This window comes from Myotis myotis, unplaced genomic scaffold (assembly GCF_014108235.1).
Source record: "Myotis myotis isolate mMyoMyo1 unplaced genomic scaffold, mMyoMyo1.p scaffold_m19_p_9, whole genome shotgun sequence".
In the NCBI taxonomy this organism is placed as follows: Eukaryota; Metazoa; Chordata; class Mammalia; order Chiroptera; family Vespertilionidae; genus Myotis; species Myotis myotis.
This window is the reverse complement of record NW_023416401.1, coordinates 35894969-35913487: the sequence shown is the minus strand read 5'-3', so window position 1 is coordinate 35913487 and position 18519 is coordinate 35894969. Positions and strand designations below refer to the sequence as shown.

At 48.7% G+C, this 18519-nt stretch overlaps 2 protein-coding genes across 4 annotated transcripts in view; one reads left to right on the top strand and one right to left on the bottom strand.

Annotated features, from left to right (window-relative positions):
• DLGAP1 (DLG associated protein 1) overlaps window positions 1-9930 on the bottom strand; it is a 617521-nt gene extending 607591 nt beyond the window's left edge. For all 3 annotated transcript variants that reach the window (XM_036322630.1, XM_036322632.1, XM_036322631.1), the window contains exon 1: window positions 9354-9930. The gene's annotated coding sequence lies outside the window, so the exon portion shown is untranslated. The remainder of the gene's footprint in view (window positions 1-9353) is intronic.
• LOC118663267 lies at window positions 9286-16731 on the top strand. The gene is made up of 4 exons (XM_036322716.1): window positions 9286-9430; window positions 11166-11323; window positions 12191-12374; window positions 12990-16731. The coding sequence occupies exons 1-4, from the start codon at window positions 9286-9288 to the stop codon at window positions 16589-16591; spliced, it is 4089 nt and encodes a 1362-aa protein (XP_036178609.1). The 3' UTR covers window positions 16592-16731.
• Window positions 16732-18519: the final 1788 nt, after the last annotated feature.

Here is an 18519-nt window from a genome sequence, read left to right as displayed (position 1 = left end):
ATCTTGCTTAGGTTCATATACATACATAGCAAAGTATAAGGAAATGCATGGAAATATTACACACAAATTCAGCATACAGCATAGGTACCACTGCGGGGAGACATGCTTGGAGAGAGAGTACATTGGGAATATTATTAACAATATACATACTTAATTCATACTTATTTCATAATCTAGGTGGTGCTTATTATATTGTTATTTAATTTTTTGGTGTTAGTGAAATATTTCACAATAATTTTTAATTAATAATAAATAATTGAAAAATAGTTTGTAACACAGATACAGAGTAAATGGGAGAGCTAGAGTCAAATATTATTTGAAAATTTTTCAAAATATTTCATGTCTTCTTTTCTCCCATTCCTACTTCCCTAGACCTGGTTCTCATCATTTATTCCTCAATTAGTGCAACAGCCTCCCAATGCTTCTCTCTGTCCCAATCTAGTAGTAGACTCATCTATTCCCATCAATTCAAGAGGCCACTTGTTCATGTTACTGTCCACTCAAAATCTTCTGCTATCCACTCTGAACATCTTATATAGTCATTGAAATCCTCCACAGTATATATTCATCTTTCTTAATCAAATTCATCTCCAGACCTAATTAAAATGCACTAGAGCTGTGGTCAGCAAACTGTGGCTCGCGAGCCACATGCGGCTCTTTGGCCTCTTGAGTGTGGCTCTTCCTAAGCCTTAGGAGTACCCTAATAAGTTAATAGCAATGTACCTACCTATATAGTTTAAGTTTAAAAAATTTGGCTCTCAAAAGAAATTTCAATCGTTGTACTGTTGATATTTGGCTCTGTTGACTAATGAGTTTGCCGACCACTATAGGAACTAGCGCAGAACACCATCCTCCTGAACCAGGGAAATGTCAAGTTGGTTTGCATCTATATGTCTTTATTTTTTTTTCCATCTTATTGTTGAAAGTATTACATATGTCTCTTTATTTCCCCCATTGACCTTTTCTAACCCGCCTCCACCCCTGGCCCCCGGCTTTTGCCACCTATTGTCTGTGCCCATGGGTTATGCATACAAGTTCTTTAGTTAATCTCTTTCCACGCACCCACCCTCCCCTGCCTTCTCTCTGAGATTCATCAGTCTATTCCATGCTTCTATGTCTCCGAATCTATTTTGTTCATAAGTTTATTTTGTTCATTAGATTCCACATATGAGTGAGATCATGTGATACTTATCTTTCTCTGACTGGCTTATTTCACTTAGCCTAATACTCTCCATGTCCCTCCATGCTGTCTCAAAGGGTAAGGGGTCCTTCTTTTTTACTGCTGCATGGTGTAAATGTACCACAGCTTTTTTATCCACTCATCTACTGATGGGCACTTGGGTTGTTTCCAGATCTTAGCTATTGTAAATTATGCTGCTATGAACATATGGGTGCATACATTCTTTCTGATTGGTGTTTCGGGTCCCTTAAGATATATTCCTAGAAGTGGGATTACTGGGTCAAATGGGAGTTTCATTTTTAATTTTTTGAGGAAACTCCATACTGTTCTCCACAGTGGCTGCACCAGTCTGCATTCCCACCAGCAGTGCACGAGGGTTCCCTTTTCTCCACATCCTCGCCAGCACTTGTCATTTGTTGATTTTTTGTTGGTAACCATTCTAACAGATCTGAGGTGATACTTCATTATTGTTTTAATTTGCATCTCTCTGATGATCAGTGACTTTGAGCATTTTTTCATATGTCTTTTGGCCTTTTGTATGTCCACTTTGGAGAAGTCTAGTTAGGTCTGTTGCCCATTTTTTAATTGGATTGTTTGTCTTCCTTTTATTAAGTTGTATAGTTCCTTATATGATTTCGATATTAACCCTTTTCAGATGTATCATTGCCAAATATGTTCTCCCACAGTGGAATCCCTTTTCATTTTGATACTGTTTTCTTTTGCTGAGCAGAAACCTTTTGTTTTGATGTAGTCCCATTTGTTTATTTTCTCCTTCGTTTTCTTTGCCTTAGGAGATGTATCTGTAAACATATTGCTATGAGAGATGTCTGAGATTTTGCTGCCTATGGTTCTCCTAGGATTTTTATGGTTTCACAAATTATATTTAAGTCTTTTATCCATTTTGAGTTTACTCTTGTGTATGGTGGTCTAGTTTCGTTTTTTTTGCAAGTATCTGTCCAATTTTCCCACTGAAGAGACTGTCTTGACTCCACTGCATGTTCTTGCCTCCTTTGCCAAATATTAACTGACCATAACGGCTCGGTTCAATTTCTGGGGTTTCTGTTCTGTTCCATTGATCTATATGCCTGTTCTTGTGCCAGTACCAGTGCATCTCTATGTCTTTGTTAACAACCTCTGCCTTCAGAAAAGCCAACCCTTCTTTCATTTAATCCTTACCCAACCATACTATTCCAGCTTAAGACCTTCCTCTTTGGGAAGCATTACACCAGGGGTCCTCAAACTGTTTAAACAGGGGGCCAGTTCACTGTCCCTCAGATCGTTGGAGGGCGGACTATAGTTTTTAAAAAAACTATGAAGAAATTCCTATGCACACTGCACATATCTTATTTGGAAGTAAAAAACAAAACAAAACGGGAACAAATACAATATTTGTATTTGCATCTGGCCCGCAGGCCGTAGTTTGAGGACCCCTGCATTACACAATGATCCCATTCTTTGTGGAGCTCTGCCCCTCCATAAAAAAAATAAGGACAAGAAAAGTATGATTAGTCCCAGATATTTGAGCACTTAGTTTTATTTTAAACACATTCTGACAAATTACTTCTTTTTTAAAAATATTTTTATTGATTTCAGAGAGGGAGAGATAGAAACATCAATGATGAGAGAGAATCATTGATTGGCTACCTCCTGCACAACCCCCACTGGGGATTGAGCCTGAAACTCCAGGCATGTGCCCTGATCAGGAACAAACTGTGACCTCCTGGTTCATAGGTCAATGCTCAACCACTGAGCCATGCCAGCTGGGCCCAAATTACTTGTTAAGGTTGCATCTTAATCTAATCCTTTACATTGAATGTTAAGTTTCCCAAGAATTTGAATTATGTTTTGCTCTTCTTTATTATCCACACTAATGATTTACTGGAGATATTATCATTGTTTTTTGTTTGCTGATACTTAGAATGAATATATTCAGGGCAAATATCTAATATCTGTAATCTAGATCCCTTAGAATTCTTAAAACAGAATATCTGAAGCATAGAATAGGTTAGAATGTGTCACATGCCTGGCCAGAAATGAGTATAAAAAAAATCATGGAAATACCTAGAAGACTATGATTCCATATAATTTTAAATGGTAGGTTCCAATAACTCTTATGAATGAGAGCCACCACTCCTAGGTCCTAACTAATACCTATGCAGAAGTCAGCCTCAAAGAAGAGAGTCAGCCGTAGCCACCACCCTCTTTCCCACTCCATTTGTCTCTCATCCCTGACATCTTTCATTCCTCAGTGAACAGCTGTAACCCTTGCAGATGCAAACCCTATCCCAGCCCCTATCTCTGTTATCCCTTGAACTCATGGTCTCATAAACAAAAAATGAAAAGCAAACCAAGATATAAATATGTAGCAGATTCAGTGGAGGCACGGGAAGGAATGCTCAATCCTATGAGGTAAAGTTCAGGAATGAAGCTTGAGCTAAGCCTTGAAAGGCAAGGATACATTCAAGTGCAGACAAGTGGAGTGGTGAAGCTATTACTATATTGAGTAAGAAGGAGGGAAAAAGGAAGGGACAGGAATCTTTTTGTGCTTTTTAATCCTTTTCTTTTCAGCCCTGTGTCTACCAGGTATTATCAGAGTATGCTTAAACGCAAAGAGTTGGAGACTGCAAGGAGGGCCATGCAAAGCCAGGTAATGCTACCCTTGGAGTTATAGTCCTTACAGAGTTGCACCATTCTCTCACTTGTTTATTCCCTCAATCAGTGTTTACTTAAGTGCCAGGTGCTGTGCTAGGCAGTGATATTTAGTGAACATGCTATATTTAGCTATTGATTTCCTGGAATGCACAGTTCAGCGGGGAAGGCAGTCTATTGGATAATCACAAAAATCAACTCATTATTTACTATAAAAGGATCACACCAAAATATATAGAGCACTAAAACTGCATTCAGCTGGCGGGCTTTACTGACTAAATGACTTTTCAGCTGAGGTTTAGGAAAGAAGAAATAATGTGAGAAACAGTGCTGCAGGGCGAGTGGGGGAAAGACATCTTATTCAGTTGCATAGAAGCTACAGAGTCAAATAAGTCTCATCTGAATGGCTAGGCCAGGGTTCACACAATCAACTTCTAAATGTGTGACAGCCCCAAGGTTCCTCTGCTGCCTATTCCTAGCTCCAACTGGAAAAGTGCCTCCCTGTTCAAAAGAAAAATGGAAACGGTTCCTTTGCCTTCTGGGTTCCTGTCTGGAAAAAGAACCTTTTAGGAGTAACTGTGCCTTGTCTTTTTGGTAGAGTAGTATGATGAATCATATCAAAGGATAGTGTTTGCAAAGTCTGAGACAAGATCAAAATGCCATTTTCCTCTGAAACTGCAGCATGTGTTTTATAAAGAAATCTCAGTGATATCTAGCAGGAAATTTTCTAGTCCAGAAATACATTTCATACTGCATTTCCACTGAAATTGAAACCAGGAAAGGAGAAGTCCCCTGGGAAAGTTTATAATCATGAGGTTAGAGTAAGGCTTCATGCCTGTCCTCCTATCATATACTCATAGCCATTCTCCAGTAGCAGAATGAAAAGGGAAGTTACTCTAGCAGATGTTTTCAAATTAGCCAAAATCGTGTCAGCTGGAAATGTGCCGAGAGAGAGAGAGAGAGAGAGAGAGAGAGAGAGAGAGAGAGACCCAAGAGCTGCCTAAGGGAGCCATTTAAATAAATGTCTCTGAGTCCTCCTGCTGCAAACTGAGATGCACAAACCAGGGAGATGAGCAAGTCCCAGCACAAATCCTCCTCTCCTAAATGCTTATCCATGGCTTCCAAAAGCCCTCTGCTTTGCTGAATGCTAAGGAGACCTGGCAGGGCTAGGCAGTTGACACACTGCCAAATCACACTCTTCATGCTTGCTTTTGTGTTGCTGCTTACAAATCCGATAAGAAAAAATTGAGAGAAGATCCAGAAATTGTCAACGACATCAGGTGAGTGAACTATGATAAGTTAATATGAAAATGCAGTTTAGTTTCAGGCGATGACCAGGACTGTGGGTTTGTGTCTTGAAGCAGATCCAGAGCATTGATATCCAGTTCACAACAACCCCATGTGGGTCAACCACAGCCTAGCTACGTTGGTTCTCAACTACCCAAGAAAACGCCCAAGATTCTGGGCCAAAGATCTGTGGCTCTATATCCAGAGGGCTTCCTTTATGTGATGTGCCTTTTGAAGTGGGATGTCATTTTTTATCCAGGCATCATCAACTACTACAGGAAGGAGAAAACAATAGTCAACACCGACCAGGAGAAATCTTAAGCCAATAAAGGCAGAGAATATCTCCAGTTTCTCACTCGTATACTGGTTGTCTGGCCCCCACCATTTGCTACAGCAAAGGAAGTAAAATTGATGGGTCATCACATCTCATATGCAATACCAACCTCTGTGCAATCGGACCAAGAAAGAAAGGACCTCAAAGGGAAGTCAGTCACCATTTTAGCCTCCCTATAGCCACATCTCAACTTTCCTGTTCTCAGTCCCATGTTTTGCTCTGCAGGTTTGTGTGTTGCAGGGTTACAAAAAAAAAGTAGCATATATATATATGTATGTATATATACACATATATATGTATATATATGTATGTATATGTATATATATACACACACACACACACACAAATGCTGCAATGCTTTATGCATTAGTGGTGTATTATATATAGAAAATATATATTTTGCAGAAGCCAGATAGTATGTGTTAGAAGAAAAGGAACTTGTACATGGTATCTCATACAATGAGTTGTCAGTGAACGTTTTACTAAATTAAGGTAAATGATTGAAGATGAACTCTAAATCCTCCTCTGTGATTGAAGAATGTTTTACTTTCCTAGGAACAACATCTTTGGCAATTCCTGATGGACCACACATCCAGAGAAAATCACCTTCACTGGATAGTAACAGACTGCAAATGCCCCATGATAAAAAAAAAGGGGGGGCAGGGGGAGGAAGTCATGTGGGGACCACTGGAAGTATCCCTGTTTCTGAAAGTAGAGAATTATAAGCCCTTAGATCTTCTGGAATAAAAGAGACAACCCAAGACATGGGGTGCTTTTGAACTTCCAACTGTCTCAGCAGCACAAAGGTTTCTAGAATGTAAGCAAAGCTTTCTTGTGATTGTGTTTTAAAATAAAAATATGCAAAGAGAACAACATACCACAGACATAAGGCATAAGATTTAAGTGTGGGAGGTGAGGATTAGAGAAAAGTGTCTCGATTTTCCAAAATCCTTTCAGCCCTCCTGTTCAATGGTGCTCCTTTAGCAGGAGGAAATAATTGCCAAAGGAAAAAGAGAAAAGAATCAAAAGAACTCACAAGTACATCATTTCTTTAAAGTAAGCATGGAGAGGCAGGTGTGGTTTCTATAGCGATGAAACCTTCATAAAAATCTTCCAACTGAATGCTTCCTAAGAGGAAACAGGTCCTTTGGCATGGAGCAGAATTGCTCTGATAAAGGGCGGAACAATTTATGGGAATGACCAAGAAGGCACCATAATGTGAATTTGAATCTATCCTAGAAATCTCACTATAAAAATATAGGGTTAGATAGAACTTTACTATTTTTTTATGTACTTGAAATACAAAATCAGAATGCTGAATTCTTCTTTTCTGGAGAAGTTTCTATTCAGGGAATATGGCACATGTCTCAATTAAGTTGTAGCTGAACTACTACTATGCTACTAAGTATGCTAAATGAGTAGACAGTAAAACTTCAATTCCCCTCTTCCCAATTTTAATTTTATATTTTAAAAAATCAATCTAGATGGCTACGAATCAAAGGCATATATACCCAATGGAGTTAAATCTAAGTACATGTCATTTGTATTTCCAAGTGTGATTCAATCAGGCACTTGTACTTAAAAGGACTTAGGAAGTAGAACAGCACTTAGTTTTAGGCTATTTCTTTTTATGGGCTCCATAATATTTTGAGAGAAAAGTCTTGATTTCAATAATCACTGATATGGTTTCCCAAGGTTTTCATCCTGGCAGAACAAAGTTTATATTGAAGAAATTAAAGATGCTAAATCATGAAAATATCCCATAAAGATAACTCATATATATTATTCCCCCCAAGCACAATTCTTCCTGTGTTTTATAAACACATGTAAATTTTAAAAAATACCCCATATTTGCAAATGCATCCAAGTTTTCCTCATATAAAGTAAACTAATACTTTCTCCTCAGTGAGACAATTTTTAAAAATCAGGGAATTTTAAATCTGGAACTAGAAATATTTGAATGCAGTGACTTCCCTACAGCACCTTTAAACTTTGAAATAATAAATCCTAAGGAAATGAATAACAAGGCTATTGACATCAAATTTCTATGAACTTTCCTATGTCATGACAGCATATGATTTTCTGAAACAAGGGTATCTTTTCTATCCAAAATATTAAATTTCATATATTTTAGATAGATAGATTCAATATTTCCTTAAGGCTTTGAATTTCCTTTTTAAAAATATAAGCAAAGAAACCTTTATCCTTTTGACATTGAGTAAATTAGGATACTTGTAACATCTCTTGCCTTCATGTCATTTCCATTCAAGTTAGGGAAAAGACTATTGCTATATCTGCAAACTTAGGCCAGTGCAAAGTTGTTTCCTGCCACAAAATCCTGCTATAAGTAACAGTCAAAAGGCAGTGAGCACCTTTCTGGTAACAATTTACATGGGGTGGTGTTTGCATTCGGTCCTAAAATCACTTTCCTGGTTCTAAACACATTCCTCCTCCCAGGGTCTGACTACAACTCAGATTGTTCCATGAGCACTTCACAAAGTCATTGGTGAAGACTACCAAAGCTAAAGATCTGTCTTTAATTGGCACTTCTATTCTACCTCTTTCATCGTGTAATTCCATAACTTCACATGTTGTTCCCGGGTCAGACTGGGAGCATCGATCTCTCCCACCCCGGAGCCAGACTCACACTGTCAAGCGTGTACAGTCTCTCCTGAGTCCATAAAAGAAAGAACATCTCACCCCCGGGGTCCCTGTCCCGACGGTCTCTCCACCTCAAATGCGTTCCCCTTCAAAAGCCTTCCTCTTCTCAGACAGACAATTCCGCAGCGCTACTGGCCAGGAGGGAGCGAGCTCAGGAGCGGGGGACAGACTGGTGCGCAGGCATAGGCATTCCATGTCTTGGACACCGGAGCAGCGAGCAGCGGGCCGCCCCTCCCCATGCCCCCCTCCCACTCACTGCCACCCCGGGAAGCAGGGGCAGCTCGCCTTGCCCGAAGAGTGAAGCAGCCACAGTCCTGAATGCAGGGTCTTCATCCCCGCGGGGCCCGCGAAGGTCCCTCCTGCAGCTGCAGCCGCCCCTCAATGAAAGTGCAATTTGTTATCTCTCCCGGCCACGAGGACAGGTCCCCGTTTGGTCTGGGCTGCAACCCCGCTCATTCAAGTCGCTGAATACCGGGTCTCATCGCTCGCCACCCCATTCGCCAGGAACTCTCCAGTAGCCTCCTCCTAGGACCCTGGTGTGTGTACTGTGTGTGTACAGTGTGTGTGTGTGTGTGTGTGTGTGTGTGTGTGTGTGTGTGTGTGTGTGTGTGTGTGTGTTGCTGTACCTCGATCTCACCCGGTGCCTCTGTCTCTCTTTGTGCCTCTGTTTCTCTGGCTTTCTCTCTCTTGCGCGCGCGCATACACACACGGAGGAGGCTCCGCAACCAATGCCAAAATGTCACCTAAAAAGCAAGTGCAACAACTTGCTTTGGAAACGACTCAGGAGTCGAGAAACCCCTGCAGTGAGCAGCCCCCTCCTCCCCTGCGAGGTGCATCAGGGGGTGGGGACCGGAGGGGTGTGAGTTTGGCTCGGGGAGATGCCCAGGAGTGGGTTCTTCTCCCCTCCCCCTTCCGGGACCCTGTCGCAATTAGAAATCCATCCCTTCCCGGGCCCGGGGAGAGCGGCGAGGACAGCTCGCCTGGAGAGGGGCGCGCCGCCCCGGATTCCCGGGACCCTCAGGGGGCCGAGCCCGGGGTGCGCCCCAGGCCAGGGCAAGTGGTCCCCGCGGGGGCGGGTGGCCAGGAGCCCATCCCACAGCCCCTACGCTGGCGAGAGACGCAGAAACCTCGCAGCGGGCAAGACACCTAGCGCACCACGACCGTGGCCGTGGCGATGTCCTGGGTTCCGGGGGCCGCCACCACCCGTTCACGCCCCGGCTCCCCGGCGCCGCCCGGCGTTACCTTGCCGCTGCTCGCAGTCCGGCCCTCGGTCCTCCCTGCGACCGTCTGTCAGTCCCGGCAGCTTCGGAGGACGGAGGGTGAAAGGGGTGTCCCGGGTCGGGACAGGCTCTCCGCGGGGTGAGGGGAAGGACTTGGGAGTGGAGCCGAGGCGGCTGCGGCCGCTCCTGCCACTGATGCTGATGCTGATGCTGATGCTGCCGCTTCACCGGGGCTCCAGGTGTCGAAGAGGCCGTGTCCCCGGGATCGCGGCGACGGGAGCGCAGCGCTCGCCTCTGGCGCAGAGACTGAGCGCGGGGACACCGCGAGCTGGGCTGGTCACCCGCCTCTGGGTGCATGTTAATACGGCGGGGAGGAGTCCCGCGCTTCCTCCGCCCAACCACCGGGGCTGGCGGGCGGGCGGCGGCGGCGCCGGGAGCTGGCCGCTTCCATCCGCCCCAGCCGCCCCAGCCGCCCCAGCCCGGCCCCCGGCCCCGGCCCCGGCCCCGCACGTGCGCCGCGGCGGGCGGGAGGCGTCGGTGTTCCCGAGCGCGCCCTCGGCCTGGCCTGCGGGTGCTGCCCGCTCAGCCTCGGCGCTGGCCAGGACGCTCACACCCGACTGAGAGGCAAGCCCCACCGGCCGGGGATGGAACCGGAGGCGGCCACCCGTTAGTGGGCGTGTCCCATCCGTTCCCTGAGCAGCGTCCTCGGAGGAGGCAGCCCTGCTCCTACCCTGGCCTTCTGTAGGGCTCCGCACACTTTCTAGGTCCTCTCTTCGTTATCCTCGAGGTCCCTAGTAGAATTTTTTTTAATATATTTTATTGATTTTTCACAGAGAGGAAGGGAGAGGGATAGAGAGTTAGAAACATCAATGTGAGAGAAACATTGATCAGCTGCCTCCTGCACATCTCCTACTGGGGATGTGCCCGCAACCAAGGTACATGCCCTTGACCGGAATCGAACCTGGGACCCTTCAGTCCGCAGGTCGGCACTCTATCCACTGAGCCAAACCGGTCAGGGCCCTAGTAGAATTTTTTCAGAAGTAATCGCCAGAGAGGAGACGGAGTAGTGGAAAGAGTCAAGGGCCGTCGTTCTGTAAGGCCGCTGAAACCTCCCTTCCCCCTCTTAACTAACTTTTCCAGCAGGCCCTGGTTAATGTAAGATCAAAAAGAAACCCTCCCCCCCTTCCTGTGTTTTAACTGACCTTTCCCGTAAGCTCTGGTGCTCTGGTCTGGTCATAGCATAGCTATCTTATCTCCTCCTGGGATCGGGTGGTGTAAAGACAGACCACTCTGCCCCTCAGGCAACTACAAACACTGGCCTGTCCTTGCAGGAGATTGCAGGAGATGAGCTATGAGTTAACTGATAACCCGGATTCCTGCTGTCCTTGGGAAATAGTCGACTACAAACACAGGCTGTCCTTGTGAGAAGTGAATTATGAGTTGATTGTTAGACCAAATTCCTGCTCTCCAGGCCACCTGCGTGTGGTTTTTGCCTTTATAAGCTCATGCTTTGCCCTTACTCAGGACTCCAGTCAGCCAGCACTTCCCTCGGGTTGCTGCCTGTCTGGCTGCGAGTCCCTGCGCCGCGCTTGTAATAAAAAGAAACCTCTTGCTCTTGCATCAAGTTCTGGTCTCTGCGCTTGATTTGGGGCCGTCGCCTCTTCCGTCGGATACACCGGGGGTCCTGGGACCCTACATTTGGGGGCTCGTCCGGGATTTGGGGCGACCCCCCTTCAAGCGCCCAGATCGGTCTTGGAGGTAAGCAGACTCCGGAGTCGCTCAGTGTTCGTTCTGTCTTCTGTTCGTCCTCAGTTTCGGTTTTTCGGAACGGCAGGTTGCCGGCTCCGTAAGGAGACGGCTTCTCTGGTTGAAGGGTCTTCGACCAGAAAAACTGTCACCCTGGGGGACGCCCCGGGGACGGGTGGTGACCGGGAGGTCCTGGTCACTTCTGGCTGCCTGGCAACGGGCACTCGTGTGTCCGGCCAGACCAGCGTCAGGGAGGGATATCGTCCCTCAGCAGTCATTTTGTATCTGTGTAAATTCGTGTGGGTCCGGTGTCTCGTCGTGTCGCTTTTTGTTCTTTGTTTTTGTCTTCTGCTCCTCCTCTCCCATCCAGGTAACATGGGCCAAGGAAGCAGCACCCCTCTTTCTCTCACAGTGGCACATTGGAAGGACGTCCGGAGTCGGGGACTCAACCTCTCCGTCAGTGTTAAGAAGGGTCCTTGGCAGACTTTCTGTTCATCTGACTGGCCAGCCCTAGGTGTAGGGTGGCCAGCGGATGGGACTTTTGACCTATCTATTATTTTTGCAGTAAAGAACAAGGTGTTCCAGTCAGGGGCGGCAGGCCACCCGGACCAGCGGCCATACATCGTCGTGTGGCAGGACCTGGTCCAAAACCCTCCCCCTTGGCTCAAGCCCTGGCTGGCGTCGGGAGCCTCCCGGGTTCTCGTGGCCCAGACCCCTCCTGCAGATCAGGCGAAACGTCCCTTGGCTGACTCCCAAGCCGATCTTCTCCTCTTGGACTCCCCACCCCCTTACCCCTCTCCTCTCCAGCCAGAGCCACCAGAGAGACCAGAACCTGCGGCACCCCCCGCTCCTCCAGCAGAGGGGCCAGCCCAAGGAACCCGGAGTCAGAGGAGACACCCTGCGTCCCCAGATTCGACTGTGGCTTGTCCTCTCCGGCCGTACGGACCTCCACCCCCTCGCGGGGAGGATGACGAGTCGGCCCCGCTCCAGCCACTCCAGTACTGGCCCTTCTCCTCGGCAGACCTCTATAACTGGAAAACTAACCACCCTCCCTTTTCAGAGGATCCCCAACGCCTAACAGGATTAGTTGAGTCCCTTATGTTCTCTCACCAGCCCACTTGGGACGACTGTCAGCAGCTTCTCCAGACTCTCTTTACTACAGAAGAACGGGAGCGGATTCTTTTGGAGGCCCGAAAGAACGCTCCCGGCCCCGACGGCCGGCCGACCCAACTCCCCCATCTGGTAGATGCGGCCTTTCCTTTGGCCAGGCCGGACTGGGACTTCAACACGGCAGAAGGTAGGGAGTACCTAAAAGTCTACCGCCAGACACTAGTGGCCGGCCTCAGAGGGGCAGCGCGGCGCCCCACGAATTTGGCTAAGGTAAGGGAGGTCATCCAGGGGCCCACTGAACCACCCTCTGTTTTTCTTGAACGGCTGATGGAGGCGTTCAGACGATACACCCCCTTTGACCCCGCCTCGGAGGGACAGAAGGCCTCGGTAGCCATGGCCTTCATAGGGCAGTCAGCGTTAGATATTAAGAAAAAGTTACAGAGGCTTGAGGGACTGCAGGATTTTACCCTCCAGGACTTAGTTAAAGAGGCAGAGAAAGTATACCACAAGAGGGAGACTGAGGAGGAGAAGGAGCAGCGGAGAGAGAGAGAGAGAGAGGAAAGGGAAGAGAAAAAAGAAAAAAGGGAAGAGAAAAGGCTAACCCGTATCTTGGCCGCAGCAATAGAAGGAAGTAAACCACAGGAGAAAGGAAAGGGAAGGCAGGTAGGTAACCTGGGCAACAGGCCACCGTTAGGGAAAAACCAATGTGCCTACTGCAAGGAAGAAGGACATTGGAAGCGGGAGTGCCCGAAGAAGCTAGCGAAAAAGGCGCTGGCACTCCAGGAAGATAGTGATTGAAGAGGTCGGGGCTCGGACCCCCTCCCCGAGCCTAGGGTAACTCTTAAGGTGGAGGGGAAGCCTGTCAACTTCCTAGTGGACACAGGAGCCCAGTATTCAGTTCTTAAGAAACCGCTAGGGCCGGTCTCCCAGAAGACCTCCTGGGTAATAGGGGCAACGGGGAATGAACAATACTCATGGACTACCCGAAGAACAGTAGACTTAGGAGCGGGACGGGTAACCCACTCGTTCCTGGTCATCCCCGAGTGCCCTGCACCTCTGCTTGGGAGGGATCTGCTAACCAAAATGGGGGCCCAGATCACTTTCACCCCACGGGGGCCGACCCTGACCCAGCATGGGGAACCAATTACCCTCTTGACACTTCAACTCGAAGATGAGCACCGGCTGTTTGAGGACAGAATTCAACAGAGTGAGGGGTTAGCGGAGTGGCTACATAAATACCCTAAGGCCTGGGCTGAGACTGCGGGGATGGGCCTGGCTGTCGAACGGCCCCCCGTAATAATAGAAATCAAGTCCTCTGCAACCCCGATTGCAGTGCGACAGTATCCCATGGCGAAAGAGGCCTGGAGGGGGATCAAGGTCCATATCCAACGCCTCTTGCACCTAGGGGTTTTGGTCAAATGCCACTCCCCGTGGAACACCCCACTCCTTCCAGTAAAGAAACCTGGAACTAATGACTACCGACCAGTGCAGGACTTAAGAGAGGTCAACAAGAGGGTGCAAGACATTCATCCCACGGTTCCCAATCCTTACAATCTCCTAAGTTCCATCCCTCCGTCTCACGTGTGGTATTCAGTTTTAGACCTAAAGGATGCCTTCTTCTGCCTACGGTTACATCCCGCCAGTCAAAACATCTTCGCCTTTGAATGGAGAGACCCAGACTCAGGGATAACGGGGCAGCTGACCTGGACCCGGCTTCCCCAAGGATTTAAGAATTCTCCCACCATCTTCGATGAGGCCCTTCACCAAGACCTGGCTGCCTTCCGCGCTGACCACCCGCACGTCACTCTTCTCCAGTACGTAGATGACCTCCTCCTCGCAGGAGCCACTAAAGAGGACTGTGAAGCAGGTACCGGGGCTTTGCTCTTAGAACTCTCTCGCCTAGGATACCGGGTCTCGGCCAAGAAAGCACAGATATGTCAGCGGAGGGTAACATATTTGGGATATGCCCTAGAGGAGGGGAAGAGATGGCTCACTGAGGCCCGGAAGAGCACGGTTACCCAGATTCCCAGGCCACAGACCCCCCGACAGGTCCGCGAGTTCTTGGGAACAGCTGGATTCTGCCGCCTCTGGATTCCGGGTTTTGCAACCCTGGCAGAGCCCCTCTACCCGCTGACAAAACAAGGGAATCCCTTCGAATGGGGAGAGACTCATCAAAAGGCCTTTGACAACATCAAAAAGGCCCTCCTCTCTGCTCCGGCATTGGCCTTACCAGATGTGGCCAAGCCTTTTACTCTGTTCATAGACGAGAGGAAGGGGATAGCCAGGGGGGTCCTAACTCAGACTTTAGGCCCATGGAAAAGGCCAGTGGCCTACTTATCCAAGAGGTTAGACCCCGTGGCTAGAGGGTGGCCAGGCTGTTTGAGAGCAATCGCAGCCACTGCCCTGCTCGTGAAGGATGCAGACAAGCTTACTTTGGGGCAGAAACTGACTGTAGTGGCCCCACATACCCTCGAGAGCATTATCCGGCAACCGCCGGACCGGTGGATGTCCAATGCTCGGATGACCCACTACCAGAGTCTCCTGCTAAACGAAGATCGGGTCCATTTCGGGGCCCCGGTGGCCCTCAATCCGGCAACCCTATTGCCGGAAGTAGATCCTGAGGGGAAAGAAGTTCTACACTCGTGTCGCGACATCCTAGCAGAAGAGACAGGGCCAAGGAAAGACCTTAAGGACTCTCCCCTGTCGGGACCTCAGCTCACCTGGTTCACAGATGGCAGCAGCTACCTCTATGAAGGTAAGAGGGTAGCAGGTGCAGCTGTAGTTGATCGGGACCGGACTATTTGGGCTAGTAGCCTGCCCGAAAGGACTTCAGCCCAGAAGGCTGAATTAATCGCATTAACCCAGGCCCTCAGACTTGCAGAAGGCAGCCGAGCTAATATTTACACTGACAGCCGTTATGCCTTTGCCACTGCTCATGTGCACGGGGCCATATACCGTCAGAGAGGTCTCCTCACTTCAGCAGGAAAAGAAATTAAGAATAAACAAGAGATTCTTGACCTCCTAGAGGCTGTCCATGCCCCACGGGAAGTAGCTATCATCCACTGTCCCGGCCATCAAAAAGGGACCTCAGAGATAGCCGTGGGAAACAGGAAAGCGGATACTGAGGCGAGACAAGCCGCTCTTGGGCCCCGGCTACTTACGCTTGCTGTCGGTCCCGTGGTATCCCAGCCAGAGGCCCTCCTCTACACCCCAGAGGAAGAGGAAGACCTGTTTAAAAGGCCAGAAAAATACCACAAGGACGAACTCGGGGTTTGGAGGACCACGGGGGACAAGATGGTAGTGCCAAGGGAAGCGGCCACCGCCTACCTCCAACAGCTACATCGCCTCACTCACCTGGGGGCCAAACACCTCAGCTCCACCAGCCGGGCCACTGGACATTATGTCAAAGGACTCGATCGCCTCTCAGAGGAAGTAGTCAGACAATGCAAGGCATGCCAGCTAGTAAACATACACCCATCCCAGGTCGGGACGGGACAGAGACTGAGGGGAGATCGGCCAGGAAGTTACTGGGAGGTAGATTTCACAGAGGTGAAACCTGCCCGCTACGGTTATAAATATCTTTTAGTCTTTGTAGATACTTTCTCAGGTTGGGTAGAAGCCTTTCCAGCCAAGAGGGAGACTGCAACCGTGGTCGCCAAGAAGATCTTGGAAGATATCTTCCCTCGGTTTGGAGTTCCAAAGGTAATCGGATCAGACAACGGTCCGGCCTTCGTTGCCCAGGTAAGTCAGGGAATGGCCAAGATACTGGGGGCGGATTGGAAATTACATTGTGCTTACAGGCCCCAGAGTTCAGGTCAGGTAGAAAGGATGAACAGAACGTTAAAAGAGGCTATGACTAAATTGTCCTTAGAGACTGGCGTGGCAGACTGGACGGTCCTCCTTCCCTTTGCCCTTTTCCGCGCGCGAAATACTCCAGGTCCCTTAGGAGTAACTCCGTTCGAGATTCTGTTTGGGGCCCCTCCGCCCCTGTCCGCTGACCCATGGTCTGTGCCCACAGACACTCATACCCCTCAATCCCTGCTTGCCAGGCTGAAGGCTCTCGAGACTGTCCAAAAGGAGGTGTGGACCCCCCTGGCTGCCCTCTACCAACCAGGAGAACTACAGATTCCCCACCAGTTCCAGGTTGGGGACTTCGTCTACATCAGACGCCATCGAGCTGCCAACCTCGAGCCGAGGTGGAAGGGACCCCACCTGGTATTGCTGACAACCCCGACAGCGGTCAAGGTAGACGGCGTAGCTGCTTGGATCCACGCCTCCCACGTCAAGCGAGCACCCCCTTCAGATGACACCTACCATGGATGGGCTGCAGAGAAGACAGACAACCCTCTCAAGCTACGGATTCGCCGCTGCCCTCCTCCTGCTGAGCCTGCCGCTGATAAGTAGCAACCCCCATGCCCCAAAAAGACTAACTTGGAGGGTAATGTCCCCCCACACTGGACAGACTGCTTGGTCAACCACCAGCGTAGCCCCGCCAGGGACCTGGTGGCCGGATCTAACACCAGATCTCTGTGCCATGGCTGCAGGGCATACACTGTGGGACATACCAAAGCTTAGCATAGACGACACCAAGAAAACAATTCAGGGACCAAGAAGGCCAACTGGCGCGCGGGAGGGGAGCTGGGTTGCCGATGCAGGTCTATGCCGAAACCAACAGACCCGTGAGCGTCTTTCGAGAACCTTGTTCTATGTGTGCCCTAAAGATAGGCAGGGACACAGAAAGAATTGTGGGTCTGAACAAGAGTATTTCTGTGCCAGATGGGGATGTGAGACGACTGGTACTGGATACTGGGTTGAAGGGCCCCCTGCGTGGGACCTCATCCAGGTTAAGAGGCCAAGGGAAGGTAGCTACAGGAGGCTCTGGGGGGGTTGGATCAACACCCTGAATATCTCCTTTACCCTGGCTGGGCGGTCATATGAATTAAACAAATGGCGCCGGGGAATAACTTGGGGGCTCCGACTGTACAAGAACCAACATGATGATGGCCTCCTTTTTAAAATAATATTGGATGTACAAGAATACAGGCCAAGGCCACCAGTAGCGGTGGGACCAAATCCCGCCTTGTCCGGCCGGCAGTTCCCTGAGAGAAAGAGGCCCCTCCCCACAACCTCAGTGCCGGTAACGACCAGCCCAGCTCCCAGAGGAGAACCGGCAGACCCCATAAACTCAGAGCCTAGCACTGGTCAAAGACTGTTAGGTTTAGTAGAGGGGGCCTACAGTTTCCTGAACATGTCCAAATCTGACCTGACTGAGTCTTGCTGGCTTTGTCTAACAACGGGGCCTCCCTACTATGAAGGAATAGCCTTCCGGGGAAACTATACCAACACCACCAGCCATGACCATTGTTCGTGGGGGCAGCAGGGGAAGCTAACCCTCACTGAGGTCTCGGGGCAGGGCACATGTATAGGACAAGTGCCAAAAGATCGCCAGCATCTCTGCAGTGAGATCTTAGCAAATCCTTCCTCTGCAAGGTTTTACTTAGTACCCCCAATAGGGGGATGGTGGGCCTGTAATACGGGGCTTACTCCATGTTTAGCAGCCCAGGCCCTCAACCGCTCTCAAGATTATTGCATCCTTGTCCAGTTGGTCCCCAGGATCATGTATTATCAAGCTAATGTATTTGAAAAAGAATTTGACTCTTATCCTCCTTCCCATCGAGATAAACGGGAACTTGTCTCGCTGACCTTGGCCACTCTCCTAGGGCTAGGGGTCGCGGCAGGAGTAGGCACAGGGGCAACAGCCCTCATTAAAGGCCCTATCTATACTGAAGAACTCAGAGCTGCTATAGACGAAGACCTCAAACATATAGAACACTCCATTACTAAGCTTGAGGAGTCTCTGACTTCCTTGTCTGAGGTAGTCCTACAAAATAGGAGAGGGCTTGACCTCTTATTCTTAAAGGAGGGAGGACTGTGTGCAGCTCTCAAGGAACAATGCTGTTTCTATGCTGATCATTCAGGGGTGATAAAGGATTCCATGTCAAAACTTAGGGAGAGGTTAGAAACTCGCAAAAGAGAGCGAGAAGCCAAACAAGGCTGGTTCGAAAGTTGGTTTAACAGCTCACCTTGGTTTACAACCTTAATATCCTCACTAGCAGGGCCCTTAATTATTCTCTTCCTACTCCTAACCTTCGGGCCATGTATATTAAATCGTCTAGTCGCCTTCATCCGGGACCGGATCAGTGCGGTTCAAGTAATGGTCCTTCAGCAACAGTATCAACCTGTGTCCCTAGATGAAGGTCTCTAGTTCCATGATTGAAACTCCCCAAAAGAAAAGGGGGGAATGTAAGGCCGCTGAAACCTCCCTTCCCCCT

Coding starts and splice junctions, on each gene's coding strand:
- LOC118663267 (XM_036322716.1), top strand. CDS start 9,286: ATGTCCTGGGTTCCGGGGGCCGCCACCACCCGTTCACGCCCCGGCTCC. Junction 11,324..12,190: donor GTGTGTCCGGCCAGACCAGC/GTCAGGGAGGGA, acceptor TTCTCTCACCAG/CCCACTTGGGACGACTGTCA. Junction 12,375..12,989: donor GGACTTCAACACGGCAGAAG/GTAGGGAGTACC, acceptor GTGATTGAAGAG/GTCGGGGCTCGGACCCCCTC.